The sequence below is a fragment of the Anser anser genome (genome assembly GCF_964211835.1).
Source record: "Anser anser genome assembly, chromosome: 15".
Classification (NCBI taxonomy): Eukaryota; Metazoa; Chordata; class Aves; order Anseriformes; family Anatidae; genus Anser; species Anser anser.
The window spans coordinates 11,949,247-11,974,608 of NC_139736.1; the positions used below are offsets into that span (position 1 = coordinate 11,949,247).

Sequence of the window (25,362 nt, forward strand, 5' to 3'; positions counted from 1 at the left end):
AAAGAAATTGTGCTTTTCGCTAGTCAGACCTTCACGCACGTTGAGATGCCATGGTTTTTCCAGGCTTTCCAAAGGAGCCATGGCTGAGTGAGATGTTCCTCCACCTATTCCAGCTTTCTTGGGACAACCCCTTCTGACCAGCAAGCTAGCCAGATAGTTGGGGGGCACCAGGTCCCCGGGGTAGACCGGGTGCCAGTGCGATGCTCAAGGGGGAGAAGCTGCAGCCATGCAAGGCGTCAGCTGCTTGTGCATGCCCCTGGGCTTCATGTGACATGGGGGCAGCGGGGGGACCCCGGTGCTGGGGAGAGCCCACATGGGATGGGACGCGCTCCTTGTAGCCTCAGGGACGGGGACCTGGCTGCTGCCCCCCCACACACACCCTGCTGGCCCCTGCCTTGCTGCCCCCGGGCCAGAGAAAAAAGACCAGGCACCCGCAGAGAGTGTGTTTGGAAAATGCCAGGATTTATTAGGCCGATGTTCAAGCTGACAGTTTCATACAAATGCACTCGATCACGGGCATCTACACGGGCCTGTGCCCCCACTGTGTCACTCCTGCGAGTGTCTGTCCAGCACACGCTCAGGCAAGATGCTCGCAGCCCGCGACGCGGGGATGAGGGTAGCAGGAGGCGGCCCCGGCCCAGCCCCAGCTTCAAACCCCCCCGCTGCCATCGCTCTTGCGTGGGACGTCGCATGGGAGAGAGAAGCCCAGCGCAGTGTGCTGGGGAAAGGAGCTGGCCATGTCAGAGGAGCCCTGTCCAGGACACTTGTGCCAGTGTGTTGCACGGGGCTGCAGGCGGTGGAGGAGAGAGCGAGGGGTCGTAAATGGGAGAGAAGGCAATGAGTGCTGAAGAAAAGCTGGAGCAAAAGAAAAGAAGGAAAGGAAAGGGGCTGGGAGAAGGATGGGAGCAGCCTGAGAGCACAGTGATGCTGCCTTCAGGTCTGAGGCCATCAGGGAGAGGTCAGGCTCCTCCTGGGCTCCGGGGGCTTTCCATGGGGCACCCCGGGCAGAGCCCACGGGCTCTGGAGGGACAAGGCAGCAAAGAAAGAGATGGCACAACACGGCACTTGCAAATAGAAGGTTTGTTGGACTTTGCTTACTGTGACAATGACACACAGCGCAACGGCAGGAACAGCAACTCTATTAGCACATTTCTTTTGGCATTTCAGTGCCATTAGCTCTTAAGAAAACCATGCAAACTCACCCAGCGGAGGACAGTGAGAGGCGAGAAAGAGTGGGTGAGATAGAGAGGGACGGCGATGAGCAATGAGATAACGTGAAAGAGGGAAAAAGGAACAGGAGCGAAGGGAGGCAGCAGGTTTGAGACCTCACAGCACTGACTCATGAGTGCATCACTTCTCTCCAGGCTATCCTGGCTTCTGCTTTCTCTGACACCTCTCCTTGCCTTCACTCGTTACTTCCAGTCCCCTCTGCATGAGACATGTCCCTTCTCATGCTCGGAGGTGGATTTGTGTCTCGTCGGCTCTAGTTCAGCTGCACAGTCCTCGCCCCAAGCAGAGGCAAGGAGCTTGGGAAGTCCCTGGGCGGCATCACCCCAAACCCACCTGGGCTCAGGGGACCTCTTCTCTGCAGCACCCAGCCTCAGCGCCCGGGGACATGGCGCCCCAGGGACCTTCTGCCTTGGCCCACGTCCCGTGGGGCACGTGGCGACAAGGGGCACTGCCCTTCACACCTTTCCCATCACAACAGAGCCTTCTGTTTCCAGCTTTCTCTTTCCCTCGCTCATTCCCTTTGCCTTCTTCTTGCCTCACCCGGCACCTCCAACTCTTCTTGTTCCTGCCAAAGGTAAGTCCTGCTCCAGAGGTTTCCTGGAGAGCAGCAGTGGTAGTGGTCCTTTGGCAGGAGGAAGGAGAAAAGCCACTCAGCAGGCTGTGGCTGGGCTCGAAGGCACCAGGCTCCATCCGGGAGATCTTTGTCACTTGTGCTGGGCGGCGCAGCTCAGCGGCGGGGGCCACCCGTAGTCCTCCAGCGCTCGCTGCCAGGTTCCAAGGTCGGCTTCCCTGGGGAAGGTCGCCTGTTTGGGATTTGTCATTCTCCCGTGACTCCCAGGACTGAGCGCCGATGCACAGAGATAAGCCAACAAAATTCTGGTTAAAATGGGTGAGGTTTGGACAATAAGCCATAGAAACCTGCCTGGATTGTCCTGGGGAGAACAGGTCAGCAGAGGGGAAAAAAGGATGTGGCGAGTCATCTCCCATTCCTGTCTGCCTCCACAGAGCAAAAAAAAACCGGGGCTGCTTGGAGAAAACATGCAATGAGGACTTAAATGAGGTCAAACTGCCAAACTATTAACCCTCTGAGCCCTGCTGACTCTCAGGCTTGACTTGCCAGCATGGATTTTTGAGGTTAATGGCAGGAGCAGGCACTAAGTGCCCTGTCTCTGTACTGGCCTGGAAAGAGAACTTGCTGACAGCTCCTTGCAGGACTCTGTGAAGTGGGGTGCTGCCCCTGTTCCTCCAGCACAACTCAGCCAGGTCCTGCAGCTCCTCTCCAGACCACTTCTTGCTCTGGCATGGACTTGCAGATCACATCACGGTGATCCATCTGGAGCAACAAATGCCCCTGCAAACGCCCGGTGGGGGGACTGAATCCCTTCTTTTGGCTCACGCTCAGGTGAAGGCTGCAGAACAAAGTTAAGCTCAGCTGTTACATGAAAGGAGGACTCTACCAGGTGACCTAAAAGCCTTGGAAGGAAAAACAGGATCAATATTTGCAGAGATTTGTAGGATTTCTGTGCCTGAAAACAACAGCTGGAACCTGGCCTCTGCTCCCCTGCGCAGCGCCGTGCCCCGGGGCTCCCGGTGATGCCCCAGGTTACTGTGTCACTGCTCGCCCCTGTGCTCTCGCCGTGCCCTCGTCCTCACTCCCTGCTGGCTTCGTGTATGCAGAGGTTGAAATTCCAGTTCACCCATCTCGGCACCAGTGAAGAAGCAGCTACAGTTCTAGCTCACCACACATTGCTCATACTTACAGCTTAAACATTGCCTTCTACTCAAAAGAACAAAGATAAAATGTCAGGAATTCACAGTTTTTATTCTCTTTCTTATGCCCACCCATCTTCCCCTGCCATTGATGTCAATGACTCAAAGTCCTCATTGTACAGTAGCCTTTGCCAGTGTGGCACTCAAAGGGTTAACAGACCACGGCTTCTTGGACAGATAAGACATAAGCTCATTCACCGGTAGGAACACGTGGACTGTTGTGTTACAGAAACCTTACGGCTTCTTGTAGCGATTCTTTGGGTTTTCGCCACAGCCGGTGATGTCGCAGGAGAGAACATTGGGCTTCTTCCCCAGGCCAATGCTCCCCAGCAGATCGGGAAGCTCGCGGGTGATGGCCTTCTCGATCTTCTCGAGGAAGCACCCGCCCATGTAGGAACACTGCTGAGACAGCAGCTTAAAACTGGTGATGGGGTTGATGCCAAAGAAGTCCTTGTAAGCCTCGCGGTTGGGGAGGTCAAATTTGCTGACATTGGTCTTTGCCAGAATGGACTTAAAGATAAAGAACTTGTCAGGATCTTCCACAATGTCTCTGAACACCAGTTCTCCATCACTAAAGAAGGTCATTTTGTCCTTGTAGGTCTGGAGATAGCGATCGACCAAAAGGGCGTGGATGCGCACCCGGATGGCGTGTTGGCGTATGAAGGCGATCTTATTTTCCATCCTGTTCTCAATCACCTGGTTGAGATCTTCCAGGAGTGATATCTCTTCTTTGAGGAACAGGTCTTTGTGGGTGTCCGGTTGATACTCGTGGGGCCAGAAGGAGCTAACATACACCCTGGGTGGCTCCGTGACGTTGATCAGAGGAGCCAGGCTCCAGAACAAGGCACCGTAGACTCTCATAAGCTCCTGGGTAGCCAGGCTGTCGGCTTTGTTCAGGATGATTCGGATCTGGGACTCTCGGCCCTTCAGCTGGCGGAACAGCATCTCCAGCTCCAAGCCCACGTCCAGCTTCGTAGGATCAAAGACAACAAAGATGAGATCGGCTCTGTCGATGAACCACTGGCACACGTCGTTGAACGGGTAACCTTGAGGAGAGGAAAGAGAAATCCAGCAGCAATGGCCAGCACAGTGGGAGTCCCTTCAGGTCAAGGGACAGAGAAACCTTGAGCCTGCTGCAACTCACCCTGTCTGGGTTGTACAGGCTGTGAGACACAGCTGACTTCCCATGTGGCACAGAACGTGTTTCTCATGTGCTAAAGCACTTCAGAGTTAATTTCTTGGCATGAAAACTCATCCCCGTGGCCTGTGACTGTGTGTCTCCCTCAACTTCACCTCCAAATCTCCATTCTCCCTGCTGCCAGCCACAGCTTCCTGCTGCTCCTGTCAGCAGGTATCGTCCCCAGCACCGCTTTCCCCAGTGGGCACCGAGAGGGTCTGCAAGCCCTGCTGGGCCTGTTCTGGCATCCAGTGCCAGGTGCTCCTCCGGGTGCTGCTGCAGTGCCAGCCATTGGCAAAGCCTGGCTCCATTTGCTGTCCAACGGGACAGCAAATGCTGAGCCACGATGTCCAGGTACGTTCCCCAGGCCACAGGCAGACACACTTCCCCAACCCCCCCAAAGCGAGAGCAGACCCCTCCTGTAGCCTAGGGCTCTTCCTCATCATGTTTCAGTCATCATTGCTATCCTTCATCGTAATAGCATCTTTTCTGGAGTCCCTCGGATGAACGCAGTAAAGCCCTACCTCGTTCTTGCTGCTTGCGGTTTTCAATGATGCCTGGCGTGTCCACGAAGGTGACTCGCTCCAGGAGCTTGTGGGGCACCTCTATCCCTATCAGCTTCTCCAAGAAGTTCTGCCCAAACTTCTCCAGGGGCGAGAAGGAGCGTGCGCTGTCTGCAGCCATCACGATGCCCTCGATGGTCTTCAGCTTGGGGCCGTGCATGATGACAGTGAATTCGGAGGTGGTGGGTTCTGCCCCTGTCCAGCACAAGAGGAGCAGCAGAGCTGTGAAATCTGTGCCGGGCACTGGCCATTGCAGGGGCTGGCCCGGGCCTTTGCGGGGAGCACCTCCCAGGCTCCAAGACAACGTCAGTGGGAGCAGAGAGGAGGACTGGGAAGGGCTTTTCTCCCGGGAGGGTGAATAAACTGGGCAGGATGGGGAGAAGACATTGAGTTGCCCTCGCTACATGGCTGCTGCTCTCGCAGCCGTGCAGGCTCCCTGCTGCGCTGCACCCAGGGGGCTGGAGGCGGCGAGCGCTGCGCTGCGGGACAGGGATGTGGCAGGGGAAGAAGCCCTCCCACGGGGGGCCAGGGCTCAGCGGGGCCGCCGTGAGCGAGGTACCTGTGTAGAGCTGGTAGGGAGTGTCGTCCAGCCCTAGGAGGTAGTTTATCATGGAGGATTTACCGACGCTCCACGGTCCCAGGAATAGCACCATCGGCTTGGAAGTGATCTCCCCATCTGTGGAGAGGGGAAATAACAAGAGGAAGTGAAGAAACAATAGCCGTAGCCGCTGCGCATTTAACTCCCTGCCGTAATGAACATCCCATCTGAGCGGCACGGCCGCAGAGCCTCGGGGAGACAGCCGCCCTCGGGGCTGCTCTCCCAGCACCGCCGCTGCGCGCCAAGCCACGGCATCGCCCAGCAGGGCCCCGTGCCGGCACCGCAGCGAGATCGAACCCTGTCTGCCCTGCTCTAAGCTTTGGCCCTTCTTAGACTACAGGACAAGTTGAAAGCCTTTTAGTTCGGGTCTCGGCTCGGTTCGAGTTCAGCCAGGGTGAGCTCGGGGCTGGCTGCAGGGGGCTGTTGGAGGGCAGGCGCCACAAAGCACTGGGCATGCAGGGGACGTGGCCATGCTGCAGTCAGGTAAATGCCTCGTGCAAAAGGAACTGGGGTGTTTGAAGGCTGCAGGGCTCCAGACCGGCACAGGGAGGGCAAGCTCAGCCAACAGCCCTGCTTTGGGCTGGGGGAAAGGCAGGAGGAGAATTAACCACAGTCCCCAGCCCACACTCTGGAAGCCCCACTCTTTGCTAAAAGCTCACGGAATGCAGATAAGGGCTGGCGTGGGGCCCGTAACGACCTGTCCCCCGCCCAGGAGCAGCCGCTGCTCCAGGAGATGCTGGGGCCGACCTGCGCCATCAGCCCGTCCCTGCACGGCCCAGCCCCGGTGGCACTGGGAAGGGGGCCGCTTGCGCCAGGGGAGCCCCTGGGCCATGCTGGTCCCCAGACCGTGCCCTGGGCAGGTGGGAGTGTGCTGGTCGGCTCGAGGCCAAATCAGGCCAGAAATGGAAGTAAAAACTGGATGAGTGAGCTCCCGTTTGTGGGAACCTTCCCCATCCCCGCTTCATTCAGGCAGGCAGCCTGGCCCGGAGCCGGGCGGGCAGCGGTGCTGGGAGAGCCGTGTGGGCACACCGGGGTGGGGGGGGAGCAAACCACAGCCACACTGCGACAGGAGCCACGAAGGATGGCAGGGATGTGTCCCCTGTGTCCCCGCTCAGCATGGGAGGGGGCCTGTCCGGTGTGAGTGGGAGATTTGCCCGGTGGGGCTGGGTGCCTCCAGGAGCCGGGAGCCCTGTCCCACAGCCTTCCCCCGCTGACAGGACAGGGCACCCATGGCAGGGTCGGCCCCGAGTCCTGCTCCTGCCCCTGAAGCGTGAGGCAGCACCAGGCAGGCAGGGTCAGGCAGCGGGGTGGCCGTCACCCAGGGGCAGTCGGACCAAACCCCCTCCGTCTCCTCCGCCAGGGAAGAAGCAGCCTTCCCACTCCTGTCTCCCCAAAATATTTGGGATCTGACTTTCTGTTCCCATGCGGGACAAAAACAAGTGTCGAAACCTGGGGCTTTTATTACTAATCATTCCTCTGAACCACTGTATCACTGCCGCTCTGTTCACTTGCCGGCTTTAATTGGGTTTCGGATTATTATTGTTATTATCCCCTGTGATGTTGTGCCAGAGGTTTGAGGCGGGTCCCCGCGTGCTCTTTCATAACAGGTTCCCGGCCAGGTGTGGCTGGGTGAGGGCAGGAGCCAGCGAGCCCCGGCTCCGCTGCACGTGCCGGGGGGGCTCCTCGGGGTGCAAGGTGCGTGGCTCAGCACCATCCCTGCGTGCCGGGGCCGCACGTGGCCGTGCCGAGGCGGGCAGCCCCTCTGCAGGTGACTAGCCGCTCACCCAGCCCATCCTCTCCCTTGCTTTGGAAAGCTCCTGGGCCCTGGGGGACGTGAGCCCTCCTCGCCCCTGCCCACGGCGTGGGGCTGGGGAAGCAGAGCATGCCTCCCACCCTGCTGGGTGCCTGGCCAGGCCTCCTGCCCTGCTGGGTCCCCCCGCTGCGTCCCTCCAGCACGGGTTTGCGTCACCTTGGTGCTGCTGCCAGGGGAAAAGAGGCTCGGTCCCTGCCAGCACCAGCACGGGATGACGGCAGCTCCGCCACCGCGGCTCTCTCCAGCCACCCTGTGGCTGCTCGCTCCCAGCCCAGCCTGGCTCACACCACAGTTGGTGCTCGTCCCAGCTCGTCCCAGTGCATCCCAGCTCGTCCTGGTGGTGTCTGCAGGGCGGCCTCACACCGGTGCATGATATCGCCCTGCATGTGAGTGGGGGGACCCTCAGACCTTGCAGCTCTTTGCATTTCATTTGTGGTTCTGCTTAAATCACGGCAGCTGCTTCTCTAAGGGTTTCTGGGGCACAGAGCATGCTGAGACGCTGCAAAGCACCTGACAAACAGGGCCAGCAGGTCACATCTCCCCTGCAGAGGCTGTGTTCATCTCGTACTGTCCGGCTCTGGCTCAGTCCATGCCCCGGAGCATTGTCGCTCCTGGAAGGGTTGCTGTCCTGCAGGGGAGGACAGAGAACTGCTTCTCTCGCTCATGGAGGGATTTTTTCCTACAGTAGTGGCTTTGTGGGTCGTTTTCCCATGTTGCTTCCAAGGCCAGGCTGCCCTCAGGTGGGAGCCCCACTGCTCTGGGGCCGGGATTAGCCCTGGGTTGGGTCTTCTCCTTCCTCAAGCCCTGCAGAAATGCTGGGTGCTGGCTCAGCCCCATGGAGTGAGGGTGACCCCACAGTGCAGGTCCGTCCCGAGGACACGCAGCAAGGCAGAGGATGTGGACAAAGCCTCCTTCCTCTCCTGGCTCAGACTGGCCCAAACATCCCGCTCTGCCCTCAAACCAGGTGGGTTCAAACACCTGGCCAGGCTGTCCCAGCATCGCCCACCCTGCTAAGCCATCCCCGACCCCAAATGCTGTCGGGCACTCTGCGGGGGGCAGGGACTCTGCCTGCAGCCCCAGCAGGGCTGCCAGCCCACCCGCAAAGCCTCCTGTCTGCCTGAACAGCACATGTGCCCGCGGACGGGGGGAAAGCTGCACGTGGATGCTCGCCCTGTGTCGTGCTCTGTGCGTTCGCCCCCTGCGTGCACACACCCACGCAAGCAGCAAGCACGCACGCCCGTGTGCCTGTGCAGCTAGAGACGCAGATAATACAGCTATCTGACACGCTATATATATCTACAACACTCTCCACTGCCTGCACGCTGCCATGACAGGGAGCCAGAGGCCCTTGGGCACCATTGGGGCTCTGCCACTTTGGGGCGGGGTACGGAGGAGCCCATTTTGGCAGGATCCTAGAGCAGGGGCCGTGGGGTAGGACACGAGGGCCATAAGATGGGATTCCCCATCCTTTGTGTGCCTTGTGCCGCAGCAGGAACCAGGGGAAGAGCGGTGTGATCACCGGCGTTTCTTGGCCTCTCTCCCAGCCCTTGCTTCTCCAGGCTGGTGCTCCCGGGGGCCCTGGCAGCTCCCCCTGGGCATGACACGGGACAGGAGCCAGCTCCAGCTCCCGAGAGGGCTGAGGCCGCCGCGCAGGGGCCAGGCTGTGTTAGTAGGACAGCTGCTGCTGGGTCATCGGCTTAAACTGCAGCCGGGGGGATCAAGGGGAGGCATTTGGGGAAGTTTCTGCACGTAGAAGGGTGAAAAGAGATCACCCCCGCAGTGTGGGCTCTGCTCCGCTCCCATGGGTGGGAGATGGACCTGCGGGCCCACCACGAAAGCCCTTGAACCATCACTAGAGGACCTCGAACCTTCTTGAGACTGAACCCACAAGGGAAAGGTTTAGAAGCCTGGCAGAGGCGAGGACGGCTGCGGGGCGGGCAGTGCCGAGGCAGCACTGTGCTGCTGAGCTCCAGGACGCACTGAGTGCCGTGGGGCGCGTGAGCAGCTGAGACGTGGCTCTGCTGGGATGGGTGAAGAGGAAAGCCAGAGGCCAGTGAAGAGCTCAGGCAGCGTTGGCAGCATGCAGGGGGCAGGCAGCAATACCAACCTGTGGCGGAGGAGCCCAGGGTGCGTCCGGGGTAAGCTGTTAGCAGGGGACACGGGGAGAGAGAAAAGGTACCGTGAGTCGAAGAAGGGATGCGGCTGCCTGGGTCTGGCCCGGGCCGAAGAGGGAGCTGAACACCGGCCCTGGCCTTCTCGGAGGCAGGACAAAGCCAGAGGATGGCCACGTTTCCAGAAGGAAAGAAGGAGTTACAGTCTGTGAGCAACGAGACCCGCAGCTACCAGGATGAGAATCCAAACCCAGGCAGAGCTGCCTCGCCGGGGATGCCCTGCGCCCCAATCCTCCTGCCTCTGCCTTCCCTGGCAGCATCACCAAGCAAACGGAGCCACACGAGGCATGCTTAGGACAGCAAGCAACCCAGACACGTGTCCTGACCGCCCCACAGTTATCTGCATGCCTCCCTAGACAGCCTGGTGAAGGCGATCGGCAGGCCGTTCCTTAAGCAGGCAGGCTAATTGGCACATACACAGTAATTAGCATCGGTGGCATGCACCATGGCCTGGTGGCAAGCTTCCCATCGCCAGGCTGCGAGGCTCCCTGAGCGAGGGACATCCCCAACAGGTGGCCTGCAGTGACCAAGCGCATGGGGGACCCAGCCCATGCTGAGCATGGGATGGAGACGTCCCCTGTCGGGCTTCGCCATGCTGTGAGCAGGGAGCTGGGTGAATGCTCTGGGCTGCAATTTCGAGTCTCAGCCAGGCTCATGGCACCGGTCGCAGCCCCCCAGGGCAGGTGACACTCGCACTGGTGTGTGTGGCGGGGAGGCCCCGCTCGGCTCAGACCCACGCTGGGGCTGACGTGGCCACAGCTCCAAAGCGGAGGCCAAAATGGAGCCCATGGAAGGTGGACAAAATGGAGGGCTGCCGCGTAATGGAGGGGCGAAGGTGCCTGCAGTGGCACCCCTCTATATTGGCTTACACCTTCAAAGGTCATGCATATTCCATGACACTGCTGCCCCGCCGCTCGCCCAGCTGTCCCGCTCCCCCCAGCCAGCTCAGCCGCAGCTCCGCGCCCTCCAGCCTCCCATGCCGTGGGGGCTCACCACGGGGGGAGGCTTGGGGCATCTCCTGCTCACAGGGGTACCCCGATGCCGGGAACCCCTTGTGGCCGCAGGCAGGACAGGAGCTCACCCCACCACATGGTGGAAGCAGGTGAGATGGATCCCTCAGCCCCACCATGCCCTCAACCACCCTACAAAGCCAAAGGGGCTCCCTCGGCCAACCCTCTACTGAATCTGCAGGCTGCTCTAATTGCACCACTAATGAAGGGTTGGGGAAAACTGTGTCAGTGGGTATAAGAGGCAAAGTGCTGTGCTTTAGGCTTTTAGGATGTGACTACGTATGATGGGGTTGGGGTTTCCAGAGGTACTTGAGTTTGGTGGAAGGCAAGACAGCTCCGGTGGGAGCGTGGTCTGGGCTTCTCAGAGCCCAGCGGGGCTGTGCCTGGCTGAGCCGGGGGCTGCAGGCAATGCAGTGCCCCTGTGCCAGGCAGCTGAGACTCCCCAACAGGGAGCAGGGAGGGGCTGCCTGGGCGTGGGACAGCTGAGGAGCAGACCCAGATGTCCTGAGCTGGGCCACAGGCTGTGCGCTAGGGCTGCATCCTATAAGGAAAGAGGTTGTGAGTCCACTATCTGCCCCTGCGACCGACCTCAAGTGGTCTCCAAAACGCAGTGCCCCGGGGTGAGCTGAGAGCGGATGCTTGTTGCTGAGACCCCCCCCCCCCGGCCAACCCCCAGCACGGCAAGCAGCTCGTGGTCCCCAGGCACATTGAGGCAGGCCAAGGCAGCGTGAAGGCAGCGGCACGGAGCGGGCTGCGGGGCAGCTGCGCATGCCTCCGGTCGTGTGAGACCTCCAACCGCCCGCCCCAGAACCCCGGTGGGTGATGGCCAGGGTGTGCTGTGAGGTGGAGGGACAGGACCTGGGCTGGTGATGAGGGCTCCACAGCCCTGACCCTACCCCGTCCTGCTGCCCCGTGGGTCCCCCCGTGCTCCCCACTGGCTCCAAGCTGGAGACGGGCTGGCTGGGCCGGGGGTGAGGAAGCCCACCTGCCAAATGTCAGAAGTCTGGCACTGATCTAGGAGTGGCATTTGGGCTGCAATGGGCGCCTCTGTAAAGCAGTTCTGCTCTAGGTGGATGTGTCCTGTGGGTTCACCCATACGAGCAGGGGACCCACGAACAGCTGCAGAGGAAGGTCAGGGTGGTGTGCGGGGTCCTTCTGGCTCCGGTGGGGCAGGCATGCCTCTGGCACGAGGAGGGGCAGGCATGGCTCCAGGGTGTGAGGCCAAAGCCCTGAGGATGTTTGGGGGAGGAAGCAAAACCCCGGGGCTAGGAGGGACCCTGGCAGGAGGCTGATGTGAGCATGCAGCCGAAGCACGGGGCAACCTGGCCGCAGCTAGGGACAGCCAAGGGCTTTGGCAGAGGCTTAACCTGGGGCTGGAGCCATCTGTGCTTGGAAAATGGGGTGGTTCATGTCATAAGGGTCACAGGAACCTCCAGGTGTGTGAGCATCTTGGGGCCAGAGCTGCACTTTCCTCTTCTGGAGGGACACGTACACCACTGGGGCTCAGCCCAAGCCAATGCCCAGGGCCACAGGAACCTGCTCACCTGAGCCAGTGTGTCTGTAGTTGCCAAGAGGTGGAAACTCTAACTCCCGGTATGAGTGAAGGCTGCCGAGCTTGAGGAATACCCTGCCCACATGGCCGTGTCCCATATGGAGCAGGAAGGATGCCAGCTCCAGTCACCCCCAGGAAGCTCAACCCCAGCCTCGAGAGGTCCTAAGCTTCCTTGCCAAGCCCGTCTTTCTGGGCCATGATCTCTGCTTGGCACGGGTACAGAGCATTGATGTTGAGCAGGTGGAGGACCCAAAGCAGGCAGGGTTCAATGCTCAGCCTACACAGATGGTCCTGACAGCAGATGGGCTAAGGCAGATGCAGGAATGCCTGCCGCTGGGTGCTGGGTTCACTAGGGCACGTCCTCCAAGCCCAGCATGTTCATGGCCTTCTTGGGAACGTGTAGAGGAAGACGAACTATCCGAGCCTTTCCATGATCTGCTCTCTGCACTGCTGTCTGAATGCATCCCAATGACCTGACGGTGCCGGAGACCCCGGTGCCCGCAGCGTTACCTGTGATCTCGTGTTGCCTCAGCTCATTGTATCTGTAGGACTGCTCCAGGGGCTTGATGGAGGAGTGGTAGATCTTCCTCAGCCGCTGCAGTACTCCTGTGGGAGCAAAAGCATGCAGATGGGTGACAGGCAAACCCCAGCCACCCTGGTTGCATCCCTTCTAGGTAAGCTGCTGGGCATTCCCTGCAGACCTTGAGGGTGACAGCTGATCAAGAGACGCAGCTCATGCTTGAAATCTTGGCCAAACTGATCCAAGTCACGCATCTTGATGCCCCTGCCCTGCTAATATTTCCTACTGGGCACTGTCCCCATCTCCTGCTGGTCTCGTGCTTGCCGGCAACTGATGGCAAGGAACCTCTCTCGTTAATGCTGCTTAGCACTCAACACCCGTGATCCCCAAAGTCCTCCACCACGGAGCCCAGGGACCCCTGCTGCAGCCAGAGCTGCCCCCCTACTGCTGGCATTTCCCAGCCACTTTTATTGCTTCCTTTCTAGTCCTGACTGCCAATTGGACCAGCAGAAGCAAGCCTTATAAGAATAGTACCCAATTCATAATTGGAATAAAAATCAAAACCCCTTATTATAAGTTGCCCCAAGCTTCTCTGAGCAGCAGGCAGCAGTGCGGCTGGCCCAGGCCAATTCATGATTAGCCAGCCTCTCTAGCCTCCTCATTCTTGTTCGCTCTTGGAGCTGTCTTTAAAATACCTAAAGTATGCTAGTCCAGTGTAAGGGCTGGTATTGAAGATGTGGTGCTACTGCACCCACAAGAAATAAGGCTATTGACAAAGCAGCCTAGGGAAGGAGAGCCCTGTCCATGCTCCTCACGTAGCAGAGCAGGTTTGCCAGACTCAGCTCTCAGACAGTGGCAGGGAGCTTATCCTGGAAACATCGCTGGGATTAAAGGAGCAGGGTTTGCACGCATCGGTGCCACCCGGGCTCCCTCACCTGAGAAGTCATCGGCAGGTTTGTCTTCATTCAGCTTGAGGGTGCTCTCCAAGTGGGACCGGTCGCGCTTGGTGGGCTCGCTGGCATCCTCAACCTCTTCTGGAGGAAAAAACAAGGAGACCTGTTACTGATGGAGCTGGCGGCGGGGGACCCGCACAGGAGCTCACACAAGCTGCTGCTGGGGAGAGGGCTTTGGGGAGCGCGCACACCCTGAGCCCGCGGCCCCATTGTGCACCCAGCACCCGCCAGCTTTGGCACGCCGCTCAGTTTCTGTTTTGCAAATGCTCCTGGAAGCTTGGCCGAGGTTGCTGGGGCCATGGCTGCCGGGGGAAGCATCGCAGGCAACTGCTTGGCTCCAAGGAGGGGCTGGTGGGGGAGGCCCCTGGTGTCTCCCGAGGGGGAGGCGAGGGCCGGTGCTCGCGGGGAATGCGAAGGATGTGCCTGGAAGGGGCTCTCGGGCGCTGGGGAGTGCAGGGCGGGGGCACGCGGCAGCTGCTGCCCACGGGGCTCCTGCCTGCCCCGCCACTCCCCCCGGCAGCTGCAACTCCCCTCAGCTTTGGGTGCTCTCTGCTCTGCCTCTCTCCCTGTCCACCCCCCAGAAATCACACGTCGAGCTGCAGACATGAGGGTTTGTGAGGCCTGGATTCCCTCCTGCCTCTCCACCTCTGCCTCTCGCCAGGCTGGAGGCTGCCTCTCCGGAGCCTCCCTGGCTCGGTGCTGAGTGGCAGGAGGTGGCCCTGGGCACCTTCCCCAGCCTCCCCGCGGAGGGGGACAGAGGTGTCCCTGCTCCGGGCGTGCTAGCAAAGGGGTTGGCACACAGAGGGCCCCATGGCTTGGGGCTTTGAAGCGGGGCCTCAAGGACACGTGCCCTACTGCCTGGGCTGGGGAATGGGTGCCCGGGCAAACAGGGGCGCTGACGGGCCCTGGGGCTGCCCCGAGGGACTGCGCTGAGCCTCTCCCTGAGTGTGGGGCTGAGGAAGACCTTTTGACTTGCCAAGCCACAGATTCCAAACTGGGTTTTCCTCTCGGCACAAATGTGAGCTTTTTGAGCCGGGATGTTACAGAAGGAAGCAAAAAAGAATCAGCTGTGTCCAAAGGTTGCTGCCTAACCCATGGGCCAAAGTCCGTAAGCGTTTCTAGTAAAACATGGAAGGGGGGGGCGGGGGGGGGGTCACTTTTCCTGAGCTAGCTCACGTTTCGGTGACCAAACACACCCTGTCCGTGGCCAGAGCAGGCGCTTCAGCAATTCAGCAGGCTGAACTGGCTCTTTACACGTTCCTTACATGGCAAGGGCTGCGGGCCAGTGGCTGATGGACACGAGACCTGCCGGCCTGGGCAGCATCCTGCCTGCGTGCCAAGAGAGCCGGGAGTTTGGTCTGGTGGACTCTGAGGGCTGGTAAATGTCCTTTAGCAGGTCTGTGGCTGCTGAAAGGGGCTGAGGGGAAGGGCAGAAGTTCATGTGTCCGCAGATGGGAGAAGTCATGGGCTTAAAGTGCAGCGAGGGAAATGTTGGCCCGCCTTGGTATCGCTGCAACAAGCACCTGCGTTGCTGGCATCCGCGAGCTCCCACCTGTGCCACCGCTGCCCGTGGCGCGGCTGGCCCGGCCGTGCAGCAGTTAGGGGCGGGTGCAGGAAGCACAAGCGTTAGGAGAGGGCCATGCATTAGGCGCAGTTTAATGAGCCAAGCGCAGCTCCGCCAGGGTTGATAGTAGGTCACTCTCGCCGCCCTCTGCTCACTACGCTACGGCACACCAACAGCAAAAGACTCCAACCTATCTGTCTGTGCTGGTGCTCAGCGGCAGCAGGGTGGGCACTGGGGCTGGGTGGGCTCTCCGTTTCTGCCAGCGATGGGTTGTCTGCAGGGGGGGCTTCCACTGCTGCCGGTGGGTCTTCTGCTGCCGGTGGGTCTTCTGCTGTTGGAGGGTCTTCTGCTGTTGGATGGTCTTCTGCTGTTGGAGGGTCTTCCACTGCTGGAGGGTCTTCTGCTGTTGGAGGGTCTTCTGCTGTTGGAGGGTCTTCTGCTGCTGGTGGGTTTTTCACTACTGCTGGTGGAGTTTCAACAGCTGCTGGTGGGTCTTCTGCTGCTGCTGGTTCTTCCACTGCTGTAGGTGGGTTTTCTGCTGTTGCTGGGCTGCTGCTGCCAGAGCCAGGCTCCACGTCCCCACATGGTGGGTGATGGCAGCTGGTAGGGCCATCCTTGGCTTCTCCCTTGCTGGCAGCTGCTGCTTTGCTGTGGCCACTTTCCCCTAAAATGCTGGTCTCTTCCTTGTCACTTCCTTCAGCTCCGTCCTCTGGCCCTGCTGGGCCAGCAGCGTCCTCCTCAGACTCTCCGTCCTCCTCAGACTTTCCCTCCTCCTCTGACTCTCCTTTGCTTCCATCTTCTTCAGACTCTCCACCTTCATCTCCCTCTTCCTCAGATTCCCCCTGCTCGTCATCTTCCTCTGAACTCTGCTCTTCCCCTTCTTCTCCAATTTCAGGAGCAGACACCACTCTTGGCTCCTCCATTTTCTCTCCTTCAGGCTTCCCCTGCTCCTCAGTGGCCACTTCTTTGGAGCCAGCATCAGTCTCCTCATCCTCCTGGTCATGGAAGCCATCTTGTGGGCCAGGCTGGTGGGCGGCCTCTCCCCCTGCCTCAGGGGCGCCCAACATGGCATCATCCTCCCCAGGGCCCTGTGCCCTGTGGGGCCCCTCCTGGCTGAGCCCCATGGCCCCGCTCAGGCCTCCCTTCAGCTCTTCCTCCCCCTCGCCGCCTCCCTCTTCTGCAGCACTGGGCACGGAAGCATTGGCGGTGCCGCCATCTTCCTCCTCCTCAGGGCTGCCGTCGGCGGCCATCTCCTCCAGCCGGGGCTCCACGGCCAACGAGGGGCGTTGTGCGGCATGGCCAACATCTTCGGCGCCCGGCGGGGCTGGGGCACGCAGCTCTAAATGATGAGAATAGCTCGGTCAGTCTTACCCGCGCCCGCCCGCGGCTGCGGGGCGCGCGGCCCCGGGGGACAGCGGGGGCAAGAGAGGGGGTTCGAGGCTGTCACCAAGACTTTAAATTCTCCTAACGCATCTCCGATTCCAGCTCGTTTCCTGGCCGTAGCAAGAAGCTGGACGCAAAGAGGTGCTTGCGGGCAGAAGCGCTGATGCTGCGCAGGGCTGGGACGTGGCCCCGGGGCCGTGCAGGCTGTGGGGCACCGCAGAAGCGCTGTGGGGCTAGGGCGAGGCGGTGAAGCAGCCCTGAGAGAGAACCCAGTGGTGGTGGGGATATGAAAGTGGGGTACTGGGTGCGAGAGGCCTTGGGCACTTGGCAGGTGAAAGGGTCCTTCCCCAGCCCCGCAGGGCGGCGAGGGCGGCCGGCGGCTCCCCGGAGCGGGGCCGTGCCTTTCCGCAGCCGGCAGCGCGCAGGAAGGGCTGGGCCGGGCGGCACCACAGGGCCTGACCCCGCAGCGGGGCGCGGAGCTATTTATTGTGAGCATCCCTTCATTAGGAAAACATTTGCCACTCCGTGCAACTGGCTGGAACACAATGAATTTGTTCTGCAGTCCGGGAGAAGTCATCTGTATTTTCCATAGGCCTCCAAGTGCAATTTAACATTAGTCAACTGATGCCAAAAATAAAATATCACCAGCTATACTGTCTCCGTTACAAACAGTTGCTGCTAGTCTAAATAATCCCCTGAAAACTCTAATGCCTGCATACCAGGGAAGCGTTTCAGAGGAAAATAATGCCTTTGTACTCCAGCTGGCAAGCAGATGCCAACTGGGAGAAACGCCACCTCCGCCCAGGCCACAGGAAGGCAGCGGGCATGGCGAGCAGTGCGGGCACAGCACGCAGCATGGAGCTGGCCTCCTCCTCCGGCCTCGTGCACCATGGCCCTGCAGTGGCACACCGCAGTGCTGTGCCGGGGACACGGGGACCTGGCTCGCTGCGGTGTGTGCTGCAGCACCGCTTCAGCAGCATGATGGTGTGTGTCTTAAAACACCCTTGAAATTTTGGGTACCGCACATCCCTGGTGTGAGCACAGCAGGAGCACAGCCAAGGACAGTGTGGGGCAACCCCAGGCCTCTTTGCCCACTGCAGCCACTTTGCCACTGCAGCCCTGGAGCAGAGCGCCGGGCAGGCGGCCGTGTGTCTGTCCGTGCCATGCCGGGGCCAGCCACGCTGATAGCCCGCAGTCACACGACAGCTGAGGGCTCGCGCCGGGGGACAAACGATGCCAGCGGAAGGCAGCTGGGAGGCACCAGCCCACCTCAGCCTGCCAGGGTTTGTAGTCCTCATGTGCAGCCTGACACCATGGCTCAGAGCTGCCAGCATCCCCAAGCCTGTCACAGATGCACAGTCACCCTTCTCTGCCCATGCTGACCTCCCGAATCCTGTCCTAGCAGGTGGCTCGCAGGTACCCGCAGGCTCCAGGTCCAGCCTTGAGCACGGCAAGCCCCACGCAGCTCCCACCCAAGAGGGCCTGAAGAGGCCGGCCGGTGTGAGGCATGCTCTGCCCACCTGCACCCTGAGGGTCCCCACAGCGGATGGGGACAGGGAGACTCTCAGCATGGCCCCAGAATAGCTGGTGACCTGGAGGTCTTGGAGGGAAGCTGATTCCTGAGTGGGCATTTGGAGAGGGTCAGGGCAGGTGAGGAGGGGACCAAAGGAGACCCCACCGGAGATCTCTGAGGCCGGCATGTCCCCTCTGAATGCAGGGCATGGACGTGTCCCCTGGGCAATGACCACTGGGCCCCAGCGCTCAGCTGTGAGCCATCCCCTGCGGGAGAAGGGAAATGTTCCCCACGCACTCTAACTGGGATATTCCTGCTGGTGTGTCAGCCACGGGCTTTATTTCCTGTGACCTTCACAGCATTATATAAAGTCCCTCTCCCCTCTCCACCTCCTTCCCCCTCCTGTTTCCCCTACATGGTCTCCAAATCCATCACAAGGCAAATTGTGCTGATCTGCAGATGGCCGGCTGATGAGCGCCGTGCAGCAAAATGGGCCGAAGGTTATGGGCTTAACACCCTCCGCCCGGCCTCTGTGGGCTAAAAATACATCCAGCAACTGTACGGTGGGGTCAGGAGGAGCAGCTCAGCGGGGGCACGGATGGCACCAGCCCCCTTGCAGACACCCACTTGCTTGTCCTCAGCCCCTGGGCCCCGGTGCCAGCCTACCAGCCAAGGGTGATATCCTCGGCCAGGAGATGTCCCCACGCACTTGCAGGAGAGAGTGGGACAACTACAACATGCAGACCCATTTTAAGATGACTCCAGGGCTCCCCTACTTCACACCCTGCATTGTACTGAGCAACACCAAAGAGGAGACCTTGCCCCCCTTGGTGGTGGGACCCCAGGTCACCAAGCTTGCTCCAGCCCTGCCCACATGGCTGGGGACATGACCGCCCTGTCCCCAGCTGGAACAGCAATGTGGGGCACAGCCGTGATGGGAATCGCACGGTGGACTCGGTGTGCCGCAGGACACCAGTGCTGATGCCAGGAAGAGGGATGGCTCGGCCATCCTATGGCTACAACACACATGACCCTTCCCTGCCATCCTCGCACAGGGCCCCATGAAATAGCAGCACCACGGGTGAACGGAGCCCACCGGGAGGGATTGCCTCTGAGGGTGGCGCCAGGATGGGGACAGCCAGGAGGGACAGATGGGCACAGGTGGCCCCGGGAAGGACACTCTCCCCCTCCAGCAGAAATAGGAGCCCCGAGCGTGGGGCCGGCGATGTGCAGCACCGCGGGGATGGCTTTTCACACGCCCTCTTCCTCTGCCCGAATGCCAGCCCCTGCAGCACGCGGGGAGTTATTTCTGATGGCGTGGCTGATTCACAGACCAGCGGCTCCGCAGGCTGTGGGAGCAGTAACCTGGGAGGCACCACGAGATGCCCTTAGGGGCGCAGAGCCCCACACGAACCCTGACTTTGCCTTTCCCTGCACTCCTGTGTTCATCATCGGGCCCCCCCTTCCTTGCTTGTGTTTTACGTCATGGGGGAAACAGAAAAGCCATCACTGCCTGAGCTGGTTTCTGTGCTGCTCTTCAGGGAATGGGGACCCGGCCTGAGGGACAGCTCCCAAATGGGTCCCACCGGCAGCCCATAAACCAGCACCGCGGGGAAGGTCACAGGGGGGACGGCCACCACCAGTCCTGCCCTCCCCTTGCCTTTCCAGAGGGGCTCTGGGGAACCCCACACCCCAGGCACACGTCCCCGTCTGCTCCAGCGGCCGTGCGCGTCCCAGTGGGAGCAGGAGTGGCAGCAGTGACGGTGGCACTGCCCAGAGGTACACGGGCAGGACGAGCAACACGGACTTAAAGGAAAAGGCCAGGCCTCGGCTGCCGAAGCACTATTTCTTGCCAACATTACTTTTATTTAGGCCTGGTCAAAGAAAGGTTCTGGTCAAATGGGCTCTTTGACTTAGGGGGACGTCTTGCTGCTATGAAAGAAGGAAGCACGTGTTTCCTGCTGGAGAATTTTGTACCAGACCCGAGGAAGCCCCCAGCCCCTTTCTTCCCTCTTTCTGAGGATTGGCAAGGCTGCACGAATCCCAAACCACGTGCCTGCTTCTGACAAAGTCCTCCAGAGGTGCAGGGAGGTGGCTGGGCTCCAAGACGCCGCCTGGCACCTCCTGGGAATCCCGTGGCACCGGCCGCGCCATCTGACCCGCTGCAGTCCCCCTGTATCACGGCGATGTCCCTGCCTCTGCTTGGGGACGGAGGGCTGGCCCAGCTCGCCTCCAGCCAACAGCACGAATGGCCCAGGGGAAACAAGGTGGGGAATGCACAGAAGGTCTGAAAGGGAGGATGCCCCGCACTGCTGCCAGCCTGCTGCCAGAGCAAGCACCTCGAGGAGGATTTGCTTCACCACCCGGACCTAGCACAGGCAGCGTGGCAGGGCAGCAGCTCCTGCCTGGCGCCCCCGTGCCTCAGTTTCCCACCCCGGGCAGTTCCAGCCACCCCAGTGCATTTTCCAGCCTTTTAGCAGGAGAAATACCCAGCGTGATCTCAGAAATCCCAGATGCCCACCTACAGGGGGAGATGGCTGATCGATACAGATCACACTGCTGACACGGGAAACAGATTTGTCAGGCTAAAAAAAAAAAAAAAGAAAAAAAGACTTCATTTCTGTAAACAGGGGGGTAGAGCTGCATGATATTTTGATTAAGGAGTCAGGGTAAGGAAACCTCACCAGGATGCACCAAATGGATTAAACCAGGCTCAGGGCTTGCTAAATATAGAGATGAAAATTGGGAATCGTTTCTCCGGGGTGTTTTTCAACTGTCTTCCCACAGGGTGCCCACCCTGGTGTTCCTATCAGAGACTTGGAGGCAAACCCAAACTCGTGGCTGGTAGCTTGCAGGTGGCACAAGGACGGGGCAGCGGAGAGTGACAACGTGAGCAACTCCCTGGCCAGGAGGCTGAGGTCCAGGCACAGCCGGAGGCCACACTGTGTGCCGAGAGATGCTGAAGGACCCGGGGCTGGAGGCGGAGATGCCAAGGTGGGAAAGGCTGTGCCGTGGCCGGGAGACCCCAGGGGAGCCCCTTCCTTTGGTGAGCCACTCCTGAGAGGGCACACTGGCCTTGTCCTTGGGCTACTGGTGAGGGAAAATGTCATCAACTGGCCCCAGGGCCACCAGTGGCCCCAAGGGGTGCCCTGGGTCATGACCCTTCATTCCTCTTCTCGTTTTTGCCAGGGACTCCTGGCCACCTGCATGGGACAACCCCCTTGGGGCTCACCAGCCTGGATTTTGGTGCTGCTGCTGCTGCTTTGTCCCACAGGATCCTTAAATCCTTGGGATCATCCAGGCAGGGACGCAGCGGTTACCCAGCCCCTTCCAGGAGCCCCAGCAGCAGGACAAAGGACACGGACCCCCAACTCAGCCGGGGCCCCACCACCCCGGCTGGCACTGGGGCTTTACTCCTGGTGCCAGCACCCCCGCCTGGCTTGGGGTGCCCGGCTGGAGACTGCCCGGCCCCTCCGCCAGACCCCGCTGGCACACGAGCTCGATGGCTTCCTCGGGCTATCGCTTACAAGGGAAATGTCCCCGCAGGCTTAAAATAGCCCAGAGGAACAGTGCCAAGCCACCAGCACTGCTGCTATTCCTGCAGCGCCTGAAGAATGGGGTGATTTTAGGAGTGATTTGGTCACTCTCGGACCTGCCTCATGGGCTGGGATTTCGGCACCCCCCAGTGCCAGCAGCAGGCAGGTCAGTGAGCAGGGATGCGGTGGGGACATGGTGGGGACGTGTTTCCCTGGCTGCAGCTCAACTCCCAACCCCTTCCCCATGGGAACCCTGTGCCAAGGGGGCTGCACACAAGCGAGGTTTCCCATCCACACATCCTGTGTGGCTGGATGTCACCTGCACAGCATGCCAAGAGCGCTCCCAGAAACATCGGGGCTGGTGGGACAGGGTGCCACATCACACCAGCATGCCTGACATCTGCCTTGCTTTCCTTGGCCAACAATTTGGGAGGGATCCGGGTCACCCACAGGGGCTGGGATATCCACCAGGTGAGGGGATGTGACAGGGATGTAGGTGGCACGAATGGCCAAGATCTGTGGGTGGCTGTGGCACCCCAAGCCCTGTGCCTCTGCACCCAACAGCAGTGATGCCCATGGAGGCAGCTGGCTAGGGTGGGCAGCCTGGGACTGGCAGAGCTGGGGCTCTCCCACGGGTGCTGTGTCCCACCCACCCGAGGTGATGCATGCCAGGTGGTGGAGCTCACATCACGGTGTTTTTCGTCCATCCTGGCAGCTGGAGCCCACCCCAAAGTGACGTGTTGAGGGGACAGAGCCCACATCAAGGTGACTTGTCCTAGATGATGTCGCCCACCCCAAGATGGCATATTCCTGGTGACGGAGCCCACCACGAGGTGATGTGTCGCAGGTGATAGAACCCACTTGCGGTGACATGTCGTGGGTGATGGGGATCACCCCAAAGTGACACGAGGACGTGGTGATGGAGCTCACCATGAGGTGACACGTCCCACTGGTGGAGCCTATGCCAGTGTTATGTCCTGGGACACGTTCCGGGGAGATGGGGCGCTCCTCAAGGTGTATCCCAGGCAATGGAGCCCAGTGCGAGATGACACTTTCCAGGTGGAAGTGTCCACCGTGTTTCCAGATGACACTTTTGAGGTGGGTTCCACCCCAAGCTGACACGTCCTGGGTGCTGGGGACACCACAAGGACTCGTCGACGGTGCCCACCCCCGGTGACACATCCTGTGAGGAGGCAGGGTGAGGAGTCCCGGGGCGTGGTGGTAGTGGCTGAGGCCGCTGCTATGAGGAGAGCCGTGTGCCAGCCCCGTAACGCCCTCGGGGCCGTGCCAGGGCTTCCCTCAGCTCCTTGCCCAGCTGGAGGTGGGCAAGCACCCGTCCACGCCGGGGAGCTGTGCCAGCCCCGGCCACGTGGCCCGCGGGCCATTCTGGCAGGGGCTCAACGAGCGTGGGGCCCTTCCTGCCCCGGGAGCGGTGGCAGGGTCCCAGCCGCCCCCGGCATCACCACAGCCACCACAGCGGGGCCGAGCACACAGAAGCTAAAAAAAAAAATAAAACTAGGGGGGCTTTATCCCCACGTGCCAAGTATGAGGCCAGGGTTGGTCACCGGGCTGCAGGAACCACCCCAAGCCCTCGCCCCGAGCCACCAGGTGCCTGTGACAGCCCCTCCGGCCGCCCGTGGGGTCCCCCTGAGTTCTCCTCGCCGCAGGGCCTTGCAGGTCCCACGGGAAGCCGAGGCTTTCAAGATGGCAGCAGCGCCTATGGGAAAAGCCAGGCACAGGGTGACAGGGGCCTCCTCCTGCAGGCCAGAGGGGAGCTTGTCCCAGAGCCCGGCTCCGCACCAAAGGAAAAAGCCAAAGCCACCTCGCCCAAGCACCGGGGTGAGCCCAGCCGGGCTGGTGGCCACCTCCTGCGGTGACAGGCCCCCCACTGGGCCACCAGCCCGACCCTGGGTGGCACCAGCCACCAGCCGTGCCCGGAGAGGATCCCTCTGGCACTCCCGTCCCCATCCCTGGCGCACAGCTCCACGGAGGTCCCCCAGCCACCGACGGGACACGTCCCACACCCCGAACCCCTTTTATTCCCCAGAAGGGTAAAAGATGCCCTTAAAAGGATAAAACTCCGCCGGGCCGGGGGTGCCGGGCTGCAAGAAGGCAGCAGCTGCGGGTGCCCGCGCGCGGGGCCGCGGTGGCGCGGGGGCCAGGGCGGCCGCAGGAGCGCAGTGTCCCGTTACACGGCTGTTTCCATACTTAGCCGCCCCCCGGCAGCGCGGCCGCCCGAGCCCAGCCAGGCAGCGAACCGGCCCAAATTAACTCAAGGGCAAGCAAGGGTAACGGCGATGTCGCCGGCTCCCCGTGGGACGCCCGGCCAAGCACTGCCACGGGGCTGGGGTGCTAAGCGGGGATGTTCCAGCCTGGGGAAGGAGGTCTGGGGGTCACCCCAATGCTGTCTTGCTTGGCAGACACTTGGTGGGTGGGGGGGTCCCGTGCTGGGTGCCCCGGAGCCCATCAGACCCCACGCGGGGGCTTCATCCCTGCAGCCCACGGGTGACGCTTCCCTCAGCACGCCAGCTGCAGCACAGCCCCTGCACCCACCCCGGCTGTGGAGTGGGGACCTTCACAGCCCCCCCCCCCCACCTTGTGTCCCCGCATAGTTTTGGGGTGACTGCAGCCCTGGCATAGATGAGCTCAGCCGGCTGCAGCCCTGCAGCATGTCCTGCGTGGGGCACCCGCCCTGTGGGCAGGCTGGGCTCATGGGGCACTCACTGCCCCATGGTGCTCACGGTCCCACGGGCACCCACAGCCCCACGGGCACCCACAGCCCCACAGGCACTCACAGCTCCAGTGGGCACCCGCAGCCCAACGGGCACCCAAAGGTCCGTGTGGGCACCCACCACCCCATGGGCACTTGCAGCCCCAATGGGCACCTGTAGAACTACGGACACCCACAGCCCTGCAGGCAGCTGCAGCCCCAAAGACACCTGCAGCCCCACAGACACCCACAGCCCCACAGGCACCCAGACCTACATGTGCACCCGCAGCCCCACTGGGCACCCACAGCCCCATGGACACCCACAGCCCTATAGGTACCCACAGCCCTATAGGCACCTACAGCCCTGTAGGCACCCCGCAGCCCCAGTGGGCACCCACAGCCCCACAGAGACCCACAGCCCTATATACAACCACAGCCCTATAGGCACCTACAGCCCTATAGGCACCCCCAGCCCCCTGGACACCAACAGCCCTATAGGCACCCCCAGCCCCGCAGACAGCCCCGGCCCCACAGCCACCCCCAGCCCCGCGGGCAAGGTGCGGGAGCCGTACCTGCTGTGCCGAGGAGCAGGAGCGAGGCCACGCAGCAGCACAGCAGGTTGAGGCGCTTCATGGTGGCTGCCAGGAGCTCTCTGCTGCTCGTCGCCTCTATTTATACGGCGCGGGGGCCGCGGGGCCGGGCTGGCTGCTGTCAGCACAGCCCTGCACAGATGCTGCCGCCACCGATCCCGGGGGCCCGCAGCCGGGGGGCAGGGACGGGGACAGGGGCGGCAGCGCTGCAGCCCGGGGAGGGCTGGTGTCAGGGAGGTGGCACTGCCCGTGGGGTCACCGTCCCGTGCCAAGAGCTGTCCCCAGGGATGGGGACAAGCCCTCAGCGTCCTGGGGACATCTGAGAAAGTTCTCCCCCATCCCAAAGCCCAGCAAGAGCAGGGGGTGGTGGGGATGGGGACAATGGTGCAGGAGGCCACGTGCCGCGCTGGGAGAGGGGCGCGGTGGGGAAGCAGGATCCAGCCCCTGCCAGGCACTGCGGGTGGCCATGGTACAGAGGGGGAGACAGAGAGCCTGGCCCGTGGGGGGGCCCCCAAAAAGCCCTGGGAAAAGGTGGTGTGCCCCCCTCCCCAAACCACAGTGCTCCATGGGGCACCCCCATCCTGGCACCCCCATCCTGGGGCACACTGGGCCCCCGGTGGGCACAGAAATCCCCTCCCCAGCCCCCCCAGCTGAGACACGGTGTCAAAACCAGCCCCGGAGCCCCCTGGCGTGGGACACGGCCCCGGGA

At 61.3% G+C, this 25,362-nt stretch overlaps 1 protein-coding gene across 4 annotated transcripts; it reads right to left on the reverse strand.

Annotated features, from left to right (window-relative positions):
* Positions 1-441: 441 nt before the first annotated feature.
* SRL (sarcalumenin) lies at positions 442-25,334 on the reverse strand. 4 transcript variants are annotated; one of them, XM_083800920.1, is made up of 8 exons: positions 24,636-25,334; positions 15,112-16,260; positions 13,340-13,438; positions 12,395-12,490; positions 9,259-9,294; positions 5,300-5,416; positions 4,702-4,935; positions 442-4,046 (listed from the first exon to the last, which is right to left on the reverse strand). In XM_083800920.1, the coding sequence occupies exons 1-8, from the start codon at positions 24,694-24,696 to the stop codon at positions 3,235-3,237; spliced, it is 2,604 nt and encodes an 867-aa protein (XP_083657046.1). In that variant the 5' UTR covers positions 24,697-25,334; the 3' UTR covers positions 442-3,234. The 4 variants fall into 4 exon arrangements, with proteins under 4 accessions (XP_083657046.1, XP_083657048.1, XP_083657047.1 ...); XM_083800922.1 differs by lacking the exon at positions 15,112-16,260; XM_083800921.1 differs by lacking the exon at positions 9,259-9,294.
* Positions 25,335-25,362: the final 28 nt, after the last annotated feature.

Excerpts from the sequence above, each read along its gene's own strand:
- SRL (XM_083800920.1), bottom strand. The coding sequence starts at position 24,696 with ATGAAGCGCCTCAACCTGCTGTGCTGCTGCGTGGCCTCGCTCCTGCTC. Across the intron at positions 5,417-9,258 it reads CCTGGGCTCCTCCGCCACAG|ATGGGGAGATCACTTCCAAG; the intron begins GTTGGTATTGCT and ends CCCTCTCCACAG. Across the intron at positions 4,047-4,701 it reads CCGCAAGCAGCAAGAACGAG|GTTACCCGTTCAACGACGTG; the intron begins GTAGGGCTTTAC and ends CCTCTCCTCAAG.